Source organism: Chiloscyllium plagiosum, chromosome 15, assembly GCF_004010195.1.
Source record: "Chiloscyllium plagiosum isolate BGI_BamShark_2017 chromosome 15, ASM401019v2, whole genome shotgun sequence".
In the NCBI taxonomy this organism is placed as follows: Eukaryota; Metazoa; Chordata; class Chondrichthyes; order Orectolobiformes; family Hemiscylliidae; genus Chiloscyllium; species Chiloscyllium plagiosum.
Window position 1 is genome coordinate 52,158,218 of NC_057724.1, and position 21,263 is coordinate 52,179,480.

A 21,263-nucleotide genomic window follows, 5' to 3' on the forward strand; every position below is an offset into this window, starting at 1 on the left:
TTTTCAAATTCAACAAAATTAAAATGAGTTTTTCAGAAAGGATGTACAAGTGTGACTTTCTCACATACTTCCAATGCACTCTCAAATTAAGTCAGAAATTGAAAGATAATTTGTATTATTAAGGTATGTTTCAAACATCTGCTGTGCTAAGTCTGCTTCAATTTAAACTTGTCAGCACAAAAGGCTTGCATTAAAAAGTCACCAGTTTTAGCCTTAGCAAAGTTTGTGAACCAGTCAATTTGATTTTGTTGATTTGGTTTGCTTTCAAAATAGTTTTTCAAAGGTATTCAAAATATATATGTTACTTCAAATATATGCATTATATTAATGAATGTTTAATTGCTAATATACATTAATTCATTCATGGACACATATTTTCTCCCTAACCTTAAGAAGATGCAGCAAGTTTACCTTTTCATTATGACAATTCTTTGGTTTTACAAATTGAAACATGTAACACCAATGAAAGTTAACATTCCTTTTGGTATATTAACTGTTAAGGGTGTAGCTTCAGATTTAAGACTTTAAGATTCTACTTGTCATTGGAGCTTGCAAAATTGCCCAAGTGAATATCAAAGCAAATTTCTTTTTCTATTCCTGATAGTAACTGTGTTTACAGTGTGCTTTAAATCAAGTGTTTCAGCAACTTACAGAACAATTCAAATTTGTAGAGCACTTCTCATGTAACAGGAACATTTCAAAATGCTCAGAGACACTGAATAGGGAAAAGGACAAAATTTAGCGAAAGGCAGTTCATAAAGAGAGCAAAGAGAAGGATTTCAGAGCAGATTATGAAGGATAAAGATAGAAATACGGGACAGATCAAATGTAGGAAAGAATTCTGGAGTGCTCAAAGCAAATTCAATACGAAGACTGGTTTTAAGAATCTCATCTCTTGGATACACAGCAAAATTTAATGAGTTTTTCAACTGTAGCTTTCTATCCAATAATTGTAATATGAAGGAAAATGTGGACACCACATCTGCTAGGATTGATTTGTTTTCTGTAGTCATATGTGTTGTCATCTTAAAAACTGCATTCTAATAGTCTTTTGCAAGTAAGAAAATGACATGAAGACGAAAAACACATCTCTTTACAACCATACTCAAATTCTGTGCAAATAAGTGACTTTAAAACATATTAACCTCTACCTTCAAGCTTTTAGCAATAATTCTAAATGCATGCCCTTTAGTAGCTGATTCTCTCTTGATGTCTTCATTGTTTCTATCTGACTGCTTATCTGAAATCCAGTTCTGAATAAGTTGCAGCACGTTCCAGTTCAACATTGGGAAGGGCAAAGCCATTGCCTTGCTGCCTTCCATTAACTCCATACCCATGCCACCAATTTGATCTTCTTTCTTGGCATCTAATGTAAGTCTGAGATAATTCCGTTATTCTGTTGCAGTGAATTCAGTTTTGGCTTTCATCACTAATAAATCCTTTTAAACCGCCAGTCATTTTAGTTAATCTATGTTACATGTTTTACATGTCAGCAAATATCCTTTCTCATGTATGAAACTGTTGACAGTATTGCAGCTTAACCTTTTCACAGGATTTCTCATACCTCTCTTTTGCATCCAATGCAGTGCATGTAAAAGCTGGATGCCATTTTCATGTCAAACATTTTCTGCCTAATTCCCTGTTATTTATGAATTGTATATCTGCCTTCGTGGATATCTTTGTTTCTCCACTTGACTGAAAGTTTTCAATTCATTTCAACAAACCTCTTATTTGGGATTTACTGCACAGTTCCTTAAAAGTCAAAGGGGTGAATTTTTATGGCATTCTGTCACTCACCTGCATTAGGTTCAGTGGAATAACTGCAGATATCCCTGAAAAACCACAGGAATATAATTTACACAATTTTTCTGAGATTTCTCCAGCTCTGTCCATGAAAATCAGTGGGAGAATACACAGGGAAAATACTTCCCTCTATATTTTATTTTCCCTTTGTCTGTGGTATTTTCAATAATTTCATGAAAAATTTCACTAAAAATATCAAAACTTGATCTGCTCATTACAAGTTGGTACTGGTTTCCTTATTTGTTAATACCTTCCTAAATATTCATTAAATCTCTCTCAAAAGTTCCAAGTTCAACTCCTCTGACTGCAATATTTATCATTCCATCACAATCCTTCTTTTCATCTTCCAAATTTTTGTACTTTACTACACAAATATATCCTAGTTTCTCACACAGCTCCCTTTTGGATTGCCTCATTCACAGTACTGGAGTGATCATAACCAAAACTAGAAATACCATTTTCTACAAAAATGACCACAGTACATTACTCCTGTCTTTGATTCTGCATCTCGCCTCTCACCCCCAGTAGCCACTTTTAAATGAACAGTTACACCATCCTAATCCCCATGTTGTGTTCTTAGCAAAGCTTTTCCAGCACAGCTACAACACTGGTTTATTTTCTGCAATGTGGAAAATTGCCCAGATATGTCCTGTCTACAAAAACTATGACAAAATCCAACCCAGCCAATTACTGCCCTATCAATATACTCTCATTCATCAGCAAAGTGATTAGATTAGATTAGATTATTTACAGTGTGGAAACAGGCCCTTCGGCCCAACAAGTCCACACCGCCCCACCGAAGCGCAACCCACCCATACATTTACCCCTTACCTAACACTACGGGCAATTTAGCATGGCCAATTCACCTGACCTGCACATCTTTGGACTGTGGGAGGAAACCGGAGCACCCGGAGGAAACCCACGCAGACACGGGGAGAACGTGCAAACTCCACACAGTCAATCGCCTGAGGCGGGAATTGAACCCGGGTCTCTGGCGCTGTGAGGCAGCAGTGCTAACCACTGTGCCACCGTGCCGCCCACAAGGGTGATGTAAGGGTCAGTGCTACTAAGTGACACTTGCAAAGGAATAACTTAGTCAATGACTCAGTTTGGAGTCTATCAGGGCTGTTCAACATCTGACTTCATTGATCTAAGTGTGGACAAAAGTGTTGAACTTTGGAGCTGAAGTGAGAGTGACTGTCCTTAATATCGAGGCCACATCTGACCAAGTGTGGCATTAAAAGCCCTATCAATGGGGATCATGGGAATACTCTCTCAGGTGCTATACCTAACACAAAGGAAGATGGTTGTGGTTGTTGGAGATCAGTCACCTCAGCTCCAGGACATCTCTGCAGGAGTTTCTCATGGTAATGCCTTTGGTCCAACCATTTTCAGATGTTTCATCAATGATTAGGTCAGAAGTGGAGCTGTGTGGTGATTAACTGACCTCCTGTATCTCTCATGCCTTTCCACCGTCTACAAGTCAGGAGTATAAAGGAATACTCTCTACTTGCTTAGATGAGTGCAGCTCCAAGAAAATGCAAGAGATTTGTGACAACAAGACAGCCTGCTTGGTTGGCCACATTCACCATCTACAACATTCCCTCCCTTCTTTACCAAAACATAGTGGCAGCAACATGTGCCATTTTCAAATGCATAGCAATAACTCACCATGACTTCTTGTTCCAAAACCACAAATTCTATCACATTGAATGACAACAGCAGCAGATGCCTGGAAACATCACCACCTGGAAGTTCACCTCTAAGTCACAAAACATCCTGACATGGGACTGTATTGCCATTCCTTCATTGTTGAGTCAACATCCTGGAACTCCCTCACTAACAAAACTGGGTGTCCCTACACCCAATGGAGTGCAGTAGGTCAAGAAACAGCTCACCAACTCTTTCTCAATGGCAAATTATGGAAGGGAAATATATGTTGGCTTGGCCAGTAATGTCCACATCTCATGAATGAATATTTAAGAAAAAAATCCATGTGTTTTTTTCTTCCGTGTATACATGAAGCTCCTAAGTGGCAACATTGCAGACACTGGGTGAAATCCAATTCCCTTCCATAGGCAAGTTGGGGAAGGGAGGTTCATTTAATCAGGCTGGAGGTGCTGCCTTCAGGACCTCAGCACACCTGATTGAAGGACTGGCACTGGGAGAGCAGAGGCCTGCTGAGAATCACCCCCGGCCACTCTTCCAACTTACCCTCCTCAGCCGGTGAGCCCCCATCCTCAGCCTTATTCCCAGTGGCCTAGATCATTTGCTGATCATGAGCCTCTGCTGGGTGCATTGCCAGCTAACATTCAATGTCCCCCTGCTGTTGCTTAGATCAACATGGAGTAGCTGCCCTCTGATTGTCAATAACATTTGGAGGGGAATGAAAATTCCATCCTTGGGGTCCTTGGTCCATTGGAATGCTGGGCACTTACCATTTAACTGCTTGACCAGCGCTTAATATGGTTGGCCTTCCCCAAGTAGGTGATGTGGCACTTTCTCTGCTCTCTAGCAGGTGAGACATGTGTGGCCTGGGTTTAATTCTTCCCTCAACTCAATTTCCACATATCTGAGAACTCAGTTCTACCTCTTCACTGCTTTTTCAAATCCATCACAATCTTCAGATTTTCAGATTAACTGTATTAAGTCTAGTGTTAGGTTAACCATAATTTGATCTAAACACTGAAAAGATTGATTCTTACTACCAATTCCATTCGTTTAAACAGCTTTTGTCTCGTGCTGAATCAGACTGCTGTCATCCCAGTCAACTGCAAGTAAATATTCTGACCACATATCCTCAAAACCAACCTATTTCCACTCTGCATCATGACCAATCCCAGTTCATCTGCGGTTGCAACCCTGGGTCCCAAAACTTCAAATTTAAAATTTTCTAATTATCTGTGAACCTGTCCTTATTTTACTAACTTCTGCCAGTGCCACTTCACCTTCAGTATGTCTCTCTTGTTGACTTTGGCCACTCGTGCATTTAACCTTTACTACCAATATTAATGTTTTGAAATTCCCTCTTTAAACGCATATACCTTTCAACCTCCCTCTTCCAGTTGAAGCCAATCCTTTATACTCATCTCTTTGACTGAACATTCAGGCAATCTACCTAATTATTTTCTTTGGCACAGTGGTCATTTCCCACTCCAGATCTGTGCGCAATTTTCCAACCCAGAGGCAAAAACCAGTAATATTTGGAGATGAAGAACTGGTCCTCCATTTTGAAACATACAGGATGAGTCAGACTAGTGTGTCTCATTCATCAGTTTTACCAGTTTGTCTCTCTGGAATGAGCATAACGTTTGCAACATGGTTAAGTAATGCTACTGCAATTAACATTTTAAGTATGTGACAATAAAATCATCATTTGCAATACTACAACCTGAAACTTGTTGTTGGTAATAATGGTTTTGTCAGCAGCAAATGTATGATGATGGTAGTAATATTCAGAATGTCTATTTGAACATTTCTCACATGGCTTCCATCTGTTCTGAAGGTGAGCATAGTAGCACCACTGTGCTGAAGGTGCACATTAGCCTAATTGTGATAACTCTTGCCAGCATAATTACACATTAAGGGATGAATGCATCACATTACAGGCTTCATGCATTTTATATAGTCCTCCCCTACTGTTCATATTGGTTGGATCCTGCAGCTAAGTCAGGTCCTCCAGTGTGCTAATGAAGCAAGCAGCTGTTTAACCAAATTTCTGCTGACAGAAAAGGTTGGTTCTACTGTTAGACTTGCACATGCGCTCTCGGTAAAAGGTGAAAGGGAAAGAGACGGTTAGCTGGAATGGGAAGACACCTGTCGGAGCAACAAGTATATGTGGAGCTATGGGGCAATGAATGAAAAGAACTGGTTCAGGGTGTTTTCACTTTGCATTGAGACAGTTATAAAGCTATGTTGGTTGCTTCAAAATATTCTGCAGACTGTCACACACATAAGAATACCACAGCCAATGGCTGCCAGAAAACAAATCCTTTATCTCTACTCTTCGCCACCTATCTGAAAATAAGGATTGATTTTGACTGAATGAATAAGGTGAATCTGCTTCCGAAGGCAAAAGAATTGGTAAGCAGAGGACACAATTATAAAGTAATTTGCAAAACAGACAAGGCCAACATAAAGTAGCAATTACTCATGCAATGAGTTGTGATCTGGAATGCATTGTTTGAAAGGATTGTAGGAGCAAATTAATTTAAAAATTTCAAAACCAATTGGATACCTACTTAAAATCCTTAAAAATATCTGATAAAGATATTTTGGGCAATGGGGAAACATGAGTGTGAGATTATTTCCAGAGTTCTCTTAAAGACTCAGCATGAGCACAATGAGCTGAATTGTGTTCTTCTACACTTTATCCTCAATGATTCTGTGACGTGATATTTCCAGAACAATTTTCAATCTATCTCATGAGGTTATCTCCAAATTTATGCAGTTCCATTTCTTTGTTTATGGTCTTTTGAACGGAACTTTACCAAATGTTTTCTGAAAATCAATAAAAGAAAGATTAATGATGTTTTCCTGTTCCCCATGCTTCTTTTGTTTGAACAACGCTTTTAAAGTGTATTGGTTTTGTTCTCATTTACTTCCTGATTTTAATCTGAAACACATGCCAAAACTTCTTTGGCCTTAAGTATGAATTTGAAGTTTAGCATTTGTATTTTATATTAAAATTATCCTTAAAAAATATACTTGAGAGGCTTCTGAAGCTCTGAAGAAGCTTTCATGAATCAGATCTTTATATTACAGTGACAGCTGCAATTATTATTTATATCTTCATTTTATTTCATCTTAACTTGGCTCTTTAGGTCAGTGGGGCGGGGGAGAAGGTAGAAAAGACTGCAATAAGTGAATGGGGGTGGGGTTGGAGGTGATAGGTCAGAGGGGAGGGTAGAGTGGATAGGTGGGAAGGGAGATTGGCAGGTAGGACAGGTCATGAGGACAGTGCTGAGCTGGAAGGTTGGAACTGAGGTAAGGTGGGGGGAGGGGAAATGAGGAAAGTAGTGAAGTTGCGAGTCTGTTTCAGTACATGGTTGAAGAGTTTCAGGGCAGAGGAGGTGACCTGGGGGTTGCAGTGAGAGAGAGAGACTCACTGAGATTCTTGTGGAAAGAGGAGGAAAACTTCTTCAAGGTAGGTATCCTTGCAAGAGGATTCGCAGTAAGGTTAAAATCAGCTAGGCAAAAGTGAGGACGACAGATGCTGGAAACCAGAGTTTAGATCAGAGTGGTGCTGGAAAAGCACAGCAGTTCAGGCAGCATCTGAGGAGCAGGAAAATAGATGTTTAGGGCAAAAGCCCTTCATCAGGAATAGAGGCAGGAAGCCTCCAGGGTGAAGAGATAAATAGAGGGGGTGGGTCTGGGGAGAAGGTGGCAAAGAGTACAATAGGTGGATGGAGGTGGGGATGGAGGTGATAGGTCAGAGAGGAGGGTAGAGCGGATAGGTGGGAAGGGAGATGGGCAGGTCATGAGGACAGTGCTGTTCTGGAAGGTTACCTTGAATAGGTTCTCCTCCTCTCTCTCTCTCTCTACAACCCCCAGGTCACCTCCTCTGCCCTGAAGCTCTTCAACCATGTACTGAAACAGACTCGCTACTTCACCAGTTTCCTCATTTCCCCTCCCCCCACCTTACCTCAGTTCCAACCTTCCAGCTCAGCACTGACCTCATAGCCTGTCCTACCTGCCAATCTCCCTTCCCACCTATCTGCTCCACCCTCCTCTCTGACCTATCACCTCCATCCCCACCCCCATTCACTTATTGTACTCTTTGCAACCTTCTTCCCAGGCACCCCACCCCTCCATTTATTCCTGATGAAGGGCTTTTGCCCGAAACGTCAATTTTCCTGCTCCTCGGATGCTGCCTGACCTGCTGTGTTTTTCCAGCACCACACTGATCTAAACTCCTTAGGTCAGTGCATAATGGATACTGTCTGAGTTTACACAGAGGGTGTGTAAAGTTTGACTACTATGGGGTATTGCTCATCGTCGAGTTCTCCTGAAGGCTGTAAGGGACCATTGTTTAGAATAGGGAATGAGCATTGGGATTACAAGGAGATATGGGCATGCCGGGCTGGTGCATCAATGGTATGGGGTGTGATGGGGTGTGAGAGATGAGGGTCAGGGGCTGAATAATTAACAAAACAACTGGGATGAAGTCCCAGAGAACCATGATGGGTCTTTTAAATAGTCTGCCTTGGCCAAGGAGGTTTCCTTCAATTGGTATCCTGGGCAGCAGGCCTGATCCCAATCTGCACCCATAACCTTGAAACAAAGAACCCACTTTTGGGGCACTTGTCTCCAAGGTGTGGGTGGGTCATTTCCTAACTTAACCTACTTGTCCTAGGAATGAAAGTCTGGCCTTTTATGTCTGATATGCTGGATAAGAAAGCAATTTTAATATCGAGCACCATGAATTATATAATAACACTAACAACTTGCTTTAAATAAGTAGTTTCATCTGTCCTTTTCATCCTACCCCAACATCAGTATTCCTTACAACTTCTTGGCTGAAATTTTGTCTGTCTCTTGCATTTAACATGATTGAGAGATGCTTCCAATTAGACCTGTGCCACTTCTGTAGATGACACAGAAACTGTCAAGTGTTCCACAAGATTGCAGTGCAGATAACTGTTCATTCGTAATGTATAAATCTGGCAAGTGGACTGCTTGACAGATCTTGCAGGATATTTTGCGCAAATACAAGTTATTTGTAAGTACTTCTGTTCAGTTCAGACAGCAATCTATTTTTAAAAACCTGCCTTACAAGGTCAGAATCCTCAAATAATGCAGTACTCCCAGGAACATTGCTTCTTGGAGCAATGACTGTCTGTTTTCAGTTGCCAATAACACTAAAATGCTTTGCCTTCTCAAACTCGTTGGCCCAGATTTGGAGGTTGTAATAATGGTTAAACTTTCAATGTTTGCATTATTACAGCTGTGAAATGGACAGAAACCTTTGGAGACTACAAATATAGAGTTAAAGTGGAAAATCTAAATGTTCTATCAGTAATTCCCATTTTCACCATTGGGCACTATCTAAGTCCCTGTAGATGAAAATCTTTAGAATGCTCCTGTGATCCTCACAATGGAGATCCTGACTTTGGAAAAGGCACTTGTCTGTTTTTATCTTGTACCTAATGACTTCCCAAGCTAGAGTTATAGAGATGTATGGCATGAAAACAGACCCTTTGTTCCAACTTGACCATGCTGGCCAGATCTCCTAAATTAATCTAGTCCCATTTGCCGGCTTTTAGCTCCTTATCCCTCTAATCCCTTTCTATTCATATACTGATCCAGATACCTTTAAAATGTTGTAATTATATCAGCTTCCACCACCTTCTCCAGCAGCTCATTCCAGACATGCACCCACACTCTGAGTACCAAAAGGCCACATAAAAACTTATGGAGGCATCAAGAAGGCAATGAAAACTGTTTTACTAGCAAAAAAATGCCTAATTTTGATGTTTTATAACCCAATACTCATCTTCACTGGGTGATGAAAACCCAAAAACTGAGAAACTGTGATACAAAAGTTGGAAAAATGCTTGGACTATTAAGTAGTTGTTTAACCGAGATATCAGCATGTCAGAAGAATCAGCATGTCAGAGAAACATTATACATGCTGAAGCCATTCAGTAGCCTCAGAGCCATTATTTTGGAATTTGGGAAGTATTCCAGGTAGATTAGCATAAAATGAGTAGCCATTCAGCATCCTCAATTGCACGATACTACACTGAAATTCCTGAAATAACATGTTGTTATTTACCATACAACTTATTACCTCAAAAATCAAATGGCAAGCTAGCACCAGACCTGACAACTCAGATCAAAGTGAAAGCAGAGGAAAGTCTGCTCACATTCTGTCCAGTACATTGAGGCAGTGCTATTAATAAAGATTGTTGATATAATCCAGATTTTGCTTTTATTATATCTGTTAATGCTGTTGATATAATGCTGCAGGAAAATTAAAATCTTTCATCAGCTGTCATCTCATCTGAAGGAAAGGCAAGTTTGTTCTTACTTTTACATCAATATTGCTTTTACATATTCTATTCATCTAAAAAAAGAGAATCTATGAACTCTGAGCTGTTCTACTAAACTTCAAACACGACATCGAGGGTGTGTGAAAACAGCACTGTCAAAGCTAGATGTTCAGAGCTGGTGCTTTCTTGTAAAACCATCTTATTTACAAAGCGAACTGTTTCTTAGAATCAGCCACTCAGTGTGACAGGAATTCCAAACTGTAAACTACATTATTGATTGTACTTAACCTTAGCAGATTTTTGAGAAAGGTAACAAATTGGCAGCATTATATAAAATTGACCCAAATTTTGCTTTCATCAAAGTGAGATCATTGTATCTTCCCAACAGATTAACAGCTGGATACCTCATTACACAAAACAATTATTCCTTTATATAAGAAAATTACACTACAGATGGCAGTGACAATTGAAAACATCTAAGAAATGCACTTACTCGAAAAAATTCTTTGGTAGAACCTGAATCCAATGTTCCATAGGCAATTTCCGTTTGTTTTGCAAGATCCTCTGCACTTTCTATTGGAGAAACCATTCTCTCCACTGTGAGAAAAGCAGCAAGGTTGGCAGTGTATGATGAGATTATAATCAAAGTGAAGAACCACCAGACACCTCCAACAATTCGTCCAGAGAGGGATCTAAACATAAAATGAAAGGTCTGTGGTTTAATTATGGTCATATTCATTTTAGAAGGCAAAGTAATTGAGATTGAATGTAATGTATGTAACCATTTATTTATGGCAATTAGAGCAATAAAAACAAAAAAACTTTAGACTCACTTGGAAGTTAATGAATCTCTTAACACATTTATGCAACTTCATTGAGCCTGTTCAAAGTTCACATTTCTTAATGTTGGCAATAAATATATTATTCTTAAGATATTACTACTGTCTCTTTTCATTGCAGCAGATGATAACATGGGGTTGAAGGGATATTGCAAAGAACCTGACTGAAATTCAACTCAACTGTTGGAAATAAAGGGAGGAACATAACATTGAAGATGTGGTCAAACCTTTACACAGTGAACATCACAGCATGGCAACACTCTAATTTGGAGACATAAATTAACGTATGACTATACAACCAATTTATTTTTCTTTACTAAATACTGACAAATATCGACAGTCTGGTAAAACTATTGAACAATAGAAAACTGTGAGATGGGATCACAAAGATCAACAACACAGAAAAGGGCCCTTAGACCAATTGTGTCGGCTCCAGTCAAAAACAACCACCTAATTAATCTAATTCCATTTTCCAGCATTTGGCCTAAACCCTTGTATGCCTTGACATTGCAAATGCACATCTAAATAATTATAGAATCATTGTGTCATACAGCATGGAAATAGACTTTTCAGTTCAATCAGTCCATGCCGACCATAATCTCAAACTAAACTAATTCCATCTGCCTGCACTTGGCCTATATCCTTCCAAACATATCTTATTCACATTTCTTAAATTTCATGAGGGTTTCTGCCTCTTGCATTCTTGCAGGCAGTGAGTTTTAGATTCCCATCACCCCTTCTGTCCCTTAACTTAAATCTATGTCCCGGTTCCTTTCATTAACTGGAAATGTTTCTTCATGTCTACACTATCTATGCCTCTCATAATTTCATGCCTCTCAGTCTTCTCTAAGGAAAATAACCCCAGTCAGTCCGATCTCTCTTCATGACTGAAACTCTCCAGTTGAGGCAACTCTCGTCTGCACCCTCTCCAGTGTAATCACATCCCTACTAATACGTGGATTCTAGAACCGCACACAATACTCCAGCTGTACACTAACCAATATTTTACACAGTTCAAACGTAGCCTCCCTGTTCTTAAACTCTATGCCTCAGCTGGTAAAGGTAAGTATATCATATGCTTTCTTATGATTTATTTTAATTACATATTCCAAATAATCAATGCATTTTGCAAAATGTTCAAATGAAAATTATTTCTGTCACCTGTTGTGCAGGACTCGAGGGAAAAGTGAAGAGTACTTATTGAATAACAGTTTGGAAAAGTAACAGGCTGGCTGAATAATCAATTTCCAAATGTTAAAGAAGGTTTGCTCCCCATTTATTCGCAGTTAGCAAAAAAAATGTTGACAGGAGCTGAGTTTCAATTCAGAGTGCAGATATTTAATTTAATGTATATGCTTAATAAAAATTAAATGCAAAAGAAAATACTGATGGATGTAAATTTGAAGGTTAGAAAGGATTATTGATTAGTTTCCAGTCAAGTGTTTAGCATTTCAGGGTCAAATAAATGGTTAAGCTGGGGATTACAATAAAAAAGGGCTAAAGAAGAATACAGCTGAACTCTGAAAAGAATGTTGTGCAGAAGAAAATAATAATAAGAACGGGTAGAGTAAATATTCGTATCCTGTTAGTTTAGGATTGGTAACTAATTGTTTGTGGAAGAAGGTCTATCAAGAATGAAGATCCTTAGTAGATAAGAAATGGGAAATAAAACCAAAGTGCTGGAGAAACCCAGCAGATCTGGTAGCATCTGTAGAAAGAGAAATAGAGTTTTGAGTTTGATCAGGCACTTTTTCACATCTGAAGGTAAAAAGAATTGAAGACAGTTTCCACCCTTGTTTGGCTGCGAGGAATATGCTCAGAGCTTCATAGTCATATAGTCGTATCATGCACACTTTGCTTGCACTTTTGATTGGGGAAATGTACTCTGGATATCATATCAGTGTGGGCATTAATGACTCAGTAAATGGTTGCCTGAAGTCAGTAGAGCAGGCAGACGATGACATAATTCAACATATAATTCTGATTTGGCACCACTTTGGAGCTCTGCACTCCAGCTAACAGTATTTCTGATCCTGGCACAGTGAACACATTTTCAGCAGCAATGAGGGGCCTTCATCTAATTAATGATTGGTAGTTGCTGATGTCTTCTAGCTGTTTCTTTGATTCTCCAAGTTTGTGGTTTTCCGTTGTCCTTTCAAGTTTTAGCACTCTACAGATAGTGGTGTAAAAGTGCTGAAGTAGCCTCTGCTAACAACAATGTTTCTGCGCAAACTAATTGGTTCCTGGTATGAGTCCATTAAATATATTTTCTTTGGAGTACAACATGGCTCAGAGAACGAACAGATGGTCCACAAAGCAGGATAAGCTGTTGGAAGCAGACAGAGAAGTGAAGTGAAGGCGTTTCAGTAGGAGATAGGGGGCACCAGACAATAGAGGCTGAATTTACTTGAAACTTAGCAAAAAAGGAATATATAAGACTTTTTCTCTTCAGCTGGGATATCCTTACTGAAATCTGCTGCATGTTATAGCCATAGTTCCAACCTCAGAGCTGGGCATAGTCCACATATTTCAATGACTGTGAAGGCTAAAGTGGCAATGTAGTTTTGTGTATCTGGCTCCTTTGAGACTGGAACTGGAAAGATTAGCAACATCTCATAGTTTGCTATCCAGTGTTTATCTGAGAGGTCACCAAGACTTTACTCAATGAGAACTAACCATACATCATTCAGAATGTAGTAGGCAAAGTGAACAAGTAACTTTATTAGCAATAGAGATTTCCCCATGGGCTAGGATGCTATCAATTGCACATTGATTTGAGACCATGAACAATTCTGTTCTATACTGGAATTGAAAGAGATTCCAGTCCCTCAAAGTCTAGCTAGTGTGTGAACAATACATCACGCAGGTCAACATCTGGTACCTTGGCAGCAGTCGTCATGCCTTCCTCTGCCAGAATCCACTGTGCCAGCTATATTTGAGCAACCACAGCAAATAAAAAGTGACTGCTGGGTGACAAAGTTATCCGCAGTCCACAAGGCTGATAGCTCCAGTATGCCAACTATACACACACGCAGCATGTGTATCTTAAAAACCAGGCAGCCATGCAAAGTTTAATAGTGTAGCCCACTAATATGTTGAAATAATATGTCCACTGCCTGGATCTCTCTGAAGGATCCCTGGAATATTTGTAAAATTGATCATGGTCTGATGCATGTAGCACAAAGCTCACCATTGTGAGAGGGCAGATCTTGTCATCAACTGTATGGATATAGCTGAAGAGAAGGAATGTGAGTGAGAGGGGGAGAAAAAGATAGAAGAGGAAAGGAGGCAAACTGACACTTCCTTCCAGATACTGTATTCATGATGAACTTACCCAAGAATTGATTGAGACCAGTAATTGTAAGCTCAATTCCCCATTCACCAAAAGTCCAAGATATTGCCTTTCCTCTGTAACCCCAGCATCAGAGTCTACTTGATACAAAGCAAAAGCAAAAATGACAACAGATTGAGTATTCTGAGCCAAGTTTACAAGTCAAACCATTTAATAGTGCATGCAAAAGTCAACTAATCACCACTGTTCAACTCTCTTCATGCTTGTCTTCTGGTGTATTTTTGCTTGACCTCGTGATTCCAGGGAGGGCTATCCAGCATGGCGAGGGGAAGGCTGCACTGTACATGAAGGGAGACTGCTGATCGCTTTGGAGGATAACTTTGAGCACTCTGGGGTCTGGAAAGGTTGGTTGCATTCTCTACAATGTCAGCAGCAGAAGCAGCTGTTTGGGCTCTCAGGCAACAAGAAAAGTAGCAGAGCTGGTTGGAAGATCATGTTTTTCATATCACTTATATTAACAGTGTCTGGGCTAGTTCCATTTTTAATTTATTCTTTTATGGGTTGTGAGCTTTATTGGCATGGCCAGCATTTCTCACTCATCCCTAACTGTACTTGATGAGGTGGTGAGTAGTTGCTTTTTTTGAAGAGCAGCAGTTCACGTGGGATAGGTACAACAACAGCCCTGTTAAGGAATGGATTCCAGGGATTTTGACTGAGCATCGGTGAAAGAATGGCAATATAGTTTCAAATCAGGATGGTCTGCCCTTTGGAGAAAAACTTATTGATGGTGGTGATGCTCTGCATACACTGCCCTTGTTATTGCAGCTGGTGAAGTATGCAGGTTTAGACGGTGGATATGATACACCGTGTGTTGGTAGTGGAGGAGGAAATTAATATTGAAGGTCATGATTTGGAGGTGCTGGTGTTGGACTGGGATGTACAAAGTTAAAAAAAATCACACAACATCAGGTTACAGTACAACAGATTTATTTGAAAGCACTAGCTTTTTGAGTGCTGCTCCTTCATCAGGTGGCTGTGGAGTACTCACAACCACCTGATGATGGAGCAGCACTCCAAAAGCGAGTGCTTTCAAATAAATCTGTTGTACTGTAACCTGATGTTGTGTGCTTTTTAATGTTGAAGGTGGTAGATGAGGTGCTAAACAGGTGGGCTTCTCATTCATGTTTGATGTGAGAGCTTTGAGTGTAGTTGGAGCTACACTCATCCAGGCAAGCGGAGAGCATTCAGTCACACTTGTGGATAGTTGACAGGTTTTGGGGAATCATGGGGTGAGTTCCTCACTGCAGAATTCCCAGCATCTGGCATGCCCTTGGAGCCACAGTGGCTGGTTTAATTTAACGGTCAGCTTCAGGATATTGATATACATCAGCAGTAGTATTCTCTTGCTGTTCATCCTCCTGGTAGAGGTCAGCCAGTTTGCATTCCATGGAATCTCTGTTATGCCCCTGGGGTGGCACCTCAAGTGAAGGACAGTTGAGACACTCCGCAAACTCCAAAATAATCAACAACAATGATGGCTTCAGCTTGTGCTGCAATGAAAGCTGCAATATTGATCACCAAATACTGCATCATGACTGGGTTCAGTGTTCACATCGAGTTAATCACGTTGGAAAACATGGGTTCCATTTTTTTACAAAGCCACGTGCACTGGACTCCCATGTAACAGAGTACATGAGTGACCTTACTAACCAGTAAGCTGGTTCCTGTGAATGTACAAATTATGGGCATAGGTAACCTATTCAGCCCTTCAAGCCTACTTCATTCATTCAATAAGATTGTGGCTGATCTGTTTGTGCTCCAGTTTCCACATACCCATTTACCTCAAATGATATTTGATTCTCTGTTTAACTAGAATCCACCTGTGCCTTAAAGTGTTCAATGACCTCACCTCCACCTCCTCCTGGGACAGAGAGTTCCAAAGTTGTGCAGGGTCTTGAGTGAAAAGCATTTTCTTCATCTTTGACCACATAACAAAGAAGTGTCCTTACTTCTGGACTCACCCACAAGGGTAAGCAGATCCAACTTTAATGCTGTCCTCTAAACTATGCACTTGTTACCCTCCCAAATTTAAATAAAAATCTTTCATGGGTTGTGAGCATTGCCCACCCCTAATTGCCCTTGAAGTTGGTGGTTTGCTATGCTATTTCAAATGATAACTCAGAATGATATTCGTAGTGGTAGTTGAACCCTTGTCCATGGAAAGGACCTGTGGATGACTCATGCAATGGCATTATCATTACACCATCAGCTTCCCATAATTGTGTTGAACTGCCTTCTTCAACTACTGTAGTCTACGTTGTGTAGGTGCACCCACAATTCTGTTAGGAAGGTAGTTCTAGCATTTTCCTGCAGTGACAGTGAAAGTATGATGATATGGTTTATGACAGGATGGTGTATAGTTTACATGGCACTGTCTATGTCCTGGGTGGTAGAGACTGTGGATTTCAAAAGTGCTGTTGGAAGAGCCTTAGTGAATTATATCAATTGTTAATATCTGAGCTGATGGCTGCATGAGTGAAATTGAGTGACAGTGCATTTTCATCATTGCTTTCTTCATGTTGTTCCTCTGCACTCTGCACATCTTAAATATCTGAAAAGCTACTAGAAAAAACGTATGTTGTGGTGCTGAGCATTTCTGACGAAGGGCTTATGCCCGAAACATCGACTCTCCTGCTCCACGGATGCTGCCTAACCTGCTGTGCTTTTCCAGCGCCACACTTTTCGACGCTGAGATGCGAGACAACTTGAGGTAGCAGGTAAGCAAGTTAGGGATTGGGAAGGGTGAATAGGCACAAGATCCATGGTTACACCATTTGCAGTTTATAGATCAGGAGAATATGGGATGAGGAATAAATGGGAATTTAGAAGGTGGGATTAACTATGAGGATACCATCACCCTGATGGATTCAGCCCCACCTCTGGACATGGGCTCTGTCTCACCAAATGATATCCTCATAAAAGCTGTCTCTACAATGGGTGTTAGGACATGCATGTGCATATAATCTTGCCCCTGGCTTTTCTCCTATTCAGCTCCTGCTGCCTTTAGTTGTGCTCACTTTGATTTACATGAAAGATGATTTACATTGGGCCAAATGGTCTGTTTCTACACTGTAGGAAATCTAATCTAATCAAGAGGGAAGTGTGTTAGTTGTTACATCTCCATATAAACAGGCAGCAAAAGATAGAATGGGAGCTTAATCTTCATACAACTGCAAGCGTTGGTTTACAGAGATATTATGCACCTTTAATCCAACAATCACAGTTGCAGTCTGTTCCTATACACACGTGCAAGTGAATCTCTAAATAGTGCTCACCACACGAATAGAATTAAAAATCCATGTAAAATTAACATGAGTGAATATCATGAAATTTATTTGGGTGATATTGAGTAGCTGGCAGTGTGTGTGCAAGCTGTGAGACATGCAACAGCTTTGAGTAATATGAAGAGTGTACAAATCTCAGACAAGAAAACTGATTGATGACATTCTTAGTACAGGTGATGGGGCAGTAATAAATTGAACAGTGAGTGTACACTTATGCAACTGTTAGGAACTTATATTGGAAGCCTCATTTGACAATCATGACCATTTGTGAGATTATTGAGTTTCTTGCAGCACTGCATTTGGATTCTTTGGGCTCATACTAATTATAGGCGGAAGTGGGTACTGCAGATGCTGGAGATTAGAGTCAAGATGAGGGTGGTGCTGGAAAAGCACAGCAGGTCAGGCAGCATCTGAGGAGCAGGAAAATCAATATTTTGGGCAAAACCCCTTCATCATCTTGTACTAATTATAGCTGAGTGTATGTCTGGAAGGTCTCCTGCAGATACAAGATGTCTTTTTACCTTACCAATTCTCCCCACCACCATCACTTTTGCAGGATTTGGAAACTTTGATCTCATTCTTTTCCATGTTCTGCTATCCGTCAATTTCTCCCAGGTCAGGATGCTTCCTCTTATGAGAAATATTCAAGGACTCTGTTTACATCAACTTTTGTAGAAGAATTCCAAAGACTCAAATCCTTCTGTGAGAATTTTTTAAAATGTAAATGGATGACTCCTTATTTTGAAGCAGTGACCACTTGTTCCAGAGTTCTTAAATATTTTTAAGGCAGAGGTACAAAGATTCTTAATAAGCAAGCAAGTGCAAGGTAATCAAGGGGAGGTAGAGTAATTCAATCAGTCATGATCATATTGAATGGCAGAGCAGGCGAAGGGGTCAAATGGCTGACCCTGTTCCTAATTCATATGTTTGCATGTCCTTGTGTCAGTGTCATTGGTTTTAGGCACAATGAATATCCCCTTTAAGAAACAGATGTTGGTTTTAAGCACCACAGGCTAGCATTTTGTGGTAATATCCACACACATCAATTCTTTTTGTTTTGCATCTAGCCAAATAAGTTTTTGGCTAGTGCTAGCTGGTTGCTGAAAAGTTGAAATGAACATGCTGCATGCACAATGTTGCAAATTTTTCTGTCTTTTCTTTTGCACTTGAAAGCTTCTCGTTGCAATTGTTGAGGATAGGGATGCTCTTGCAGCTTCCTCCTCCATTTAGTTGTTTAATTGACCACCATCATTTATAAAATGATGAGGCACAATTTACAGCTTTAAACTTCTCTGTTGCTTGCAGGATCACTTCAATGTCAATAGTGGTTATATTATTGCACTAGTAATCCAGAAGCCTGGAACAATGATCTAGTAACATGAACTGCTTTGGTATTTAACAGGGATACAATCCTGTGTAGTAGCTTCAACAACTGGTTACACATCCTTAGGCATATCTGATGTTATTTCTGGTATGACTGTCTACACTCCTCTTGAACAGGGTTTAATCTCCTGACTTGATAACAGTAGAGTGAGGAACACGTCGGGCCACAAAGTTACAGATTGTGGTGTCATTCTTTTGAGACTTATTGCATCCTGTAAACTCCCACTTTTGAGTATGCTGGTGATAATGAGGTCAAGTATTTTTTCTTCTTGTATTGAATCTCTTGCATCTGCAGAAGTCTCTCCAGCTTTGCTCTTCAGGATCTTCAGTAGCTCAGTCAGTTGTGGTGCTAACTAGCCATCCTTGGTGATAAATTTTGTAGACCTCTACCTAAAAGTTATTCTGTGTTCTTGCTATGCCCAGTCCTTCTTCCAAGTGCTAGGGAACTTGAAGAGGATGGTGGCTCAGTGGTTAGCACTGCTGCCTCACAGGGACCATGGTTCAATTCCCACCTCAGGCAACTATCTGTGTGGAGTTTGCACATTCTCCCCCTTGTCTGCGTGGGTTTCCTCCGGGTGCTCTGGTTTCCTCCCACAGTCCAAAGATTTGCAAGTTAGTTGATTGGGCCATGCTAAATTGCCTGTAGTGTTAGGTTTATTAGTCAGGGGTAAATGTAGGGGAGTGGGTTGCTCTTCGGAGAGTGGGTGTGGACTTCTTAGGCTGAAGGGCCTGTTTCCACACTGTAGGGAATATAATCTAATCAGGACTTGACTCACCAGCTGCAACAAAGTAGCTTTCTTGCCTATTTTAGGTCTAATGCCATGATAATTCATGGGGTTCTGAGTTAATATTGATAATTCCCATGATTAGTTCCTCCTTGCGGCATACCGCTGTGACCCTAATCGCTCCTGATGGTTATTCAGGGAAGGTGTTGGGGATATTGCCTGAACGGGCTGATCCAATGAGTATGATAATGTCATACTTTCCCTTGACCATTTTGTGGGGTAGCTCTGCCTACTTTTGCTTATGCTCCCAGCTGTTAAGTGAGTGCGAGTTGATACAGCTGCATGTATCTTTGTACTATCTGGTCCATAGATTGATGTCAAGTGGTCAGTCTGACTTTATTCTGATTAGGTAGAGGGTTTGACATAACTGAGGAGCTGGCTAGAACATTTCAAAGGTAAGAGATACATATATTGTTGCTGATCTGGTGTCACCTAACAGCCTTAGAGATGGATTTTTAATTACAATACATAGTTTCTTATTCACCAGTAGCAATAATAACTTTTTACTCCAGATTTATTCAATGATCTGAATTCAAATTCCCCAGTTCGTTGTTGCCAGATCTGCATTCCAAGCCTCTGCTTTACTAATTCAGTAAGATAGCCCTGTTACTATTATGTTCATCAATGCCCATAGGGAACAAACTTGGGATGTTCAAGTCGAGCTGAATCTGTGGCTCAAAGAGATATGATTGAGTAATAGTGTTTACTTCTAAACCACATTTGAATCTCAGATAGGTTAGCAATCCTTGTACATTATCACACATTTTAGCTAGATTTAGGAAGTCTATATACCAACAAGCAAAGCAATAAAAGCTAGATTTCCATAAGATATATTTTATCATGAAACAAGCCTTTGCTCTGCCCTAACAATAATGAGACTCTTGATGGGAAGTGTTGCCTCACTGAATGAGCTAACTGAATATATTATGGCATTCAGATAATCTTCAAATGAAAGAATGTAGACATTATTGAGAAATAAATAGTAATGCCTGGATGATGACACTTTTGTCAATGCAATGAGCTAATTTTGCATTTAAAAAATGACAGAACAATTGTGTAAAAATGTACGAGATGACTGAATAGATAAAAATAAAGTAAATGCATACCTTGAGAAAAATTTTCAATGCAAGCATGTGATGAAATGATAATGAGTTAGTTTATATATATATAAAAAAACATGGTTAATAAACTGTTTTTCTTACTCTACAGTCCATGGGGGCACCTTTGATTCTTTTCTTGGTGTTTTGTTCTGGGCTTCAGCACAAGACACACACCCAAGGAAATAATCTCTCATCTAATTTTATAATTAGTCTTAAAATTAGTCTTAATTTACACAAAAATTCTGTTTACTGCTAGTTTTAAACAAAGTGAAGTGTTATCCAAAATCTATAATAATATTAATCAACATTTCAATGAATCAGTGTGAAAAGTATAGTTCAGAAAAGAGCAAACATTTATCATGAAACACCTCTGTTTTGGCTTCTTCTTTGGATTCTAGAGTTTGTAATCAAAGAATCATAACTTTCTATTACATCCAGTTTTATGTGGATGCCAGAATACAGTGTATTCTGAAAGCTTCTCTATGTATCTAAATTAGCTTTCAAGGCGTTGTTATTTCGAGGCATTTGTAGTCACTGGCCTCTAAGGGTTCCTTCACCTTAAGCTCCCTAATCAAGTCTGTCTCATTACACATCAGCAAATCCAGATTGCCTGTGCCCTAGTGGGCTCTGCCACAAGCTGCTCCAAAGGAACCATCATGTAGACATTCTGTAAATTCCTTTTCTTGAGATCTGCTATCAACCTGATTTTCCCAGTCTACCTGC

General features: G+C 39.9%; 1 protein-coding gene across 7 annotated transcripts in view; it reads right to left on the reverse strand.

Moving 5' to 3' along the window:
• The window catches only part of gria3b (glutamate receptor, ionotropic, AMPA 3b), a 340,234-nt gene that overhangs the window by 58,870 nt on the left and 260,101 nt on the right, over nucleotides 1-21,263 (reverse strand). For 6 of the 7 annotated variants that reach the window (XM_043704895.1, XM_043704894.1, XM_043704898.1 and 3 more), the window contains exon 12: nucleotides 10,291-10,489. In XM_043704895.1, coding sequence (XP_043560830.1) covers nucleotides 10,291-10,489 — 199 coding nt within the window. Of the gene's footprint in view, nucleotides 1-10,290; nucleotides 10,490-13,970; nucleotides 14,066-21,263 lie in introns of those variants that run through there. The other variant, XR_006313803.1, reaches the window with a different exon arrangement.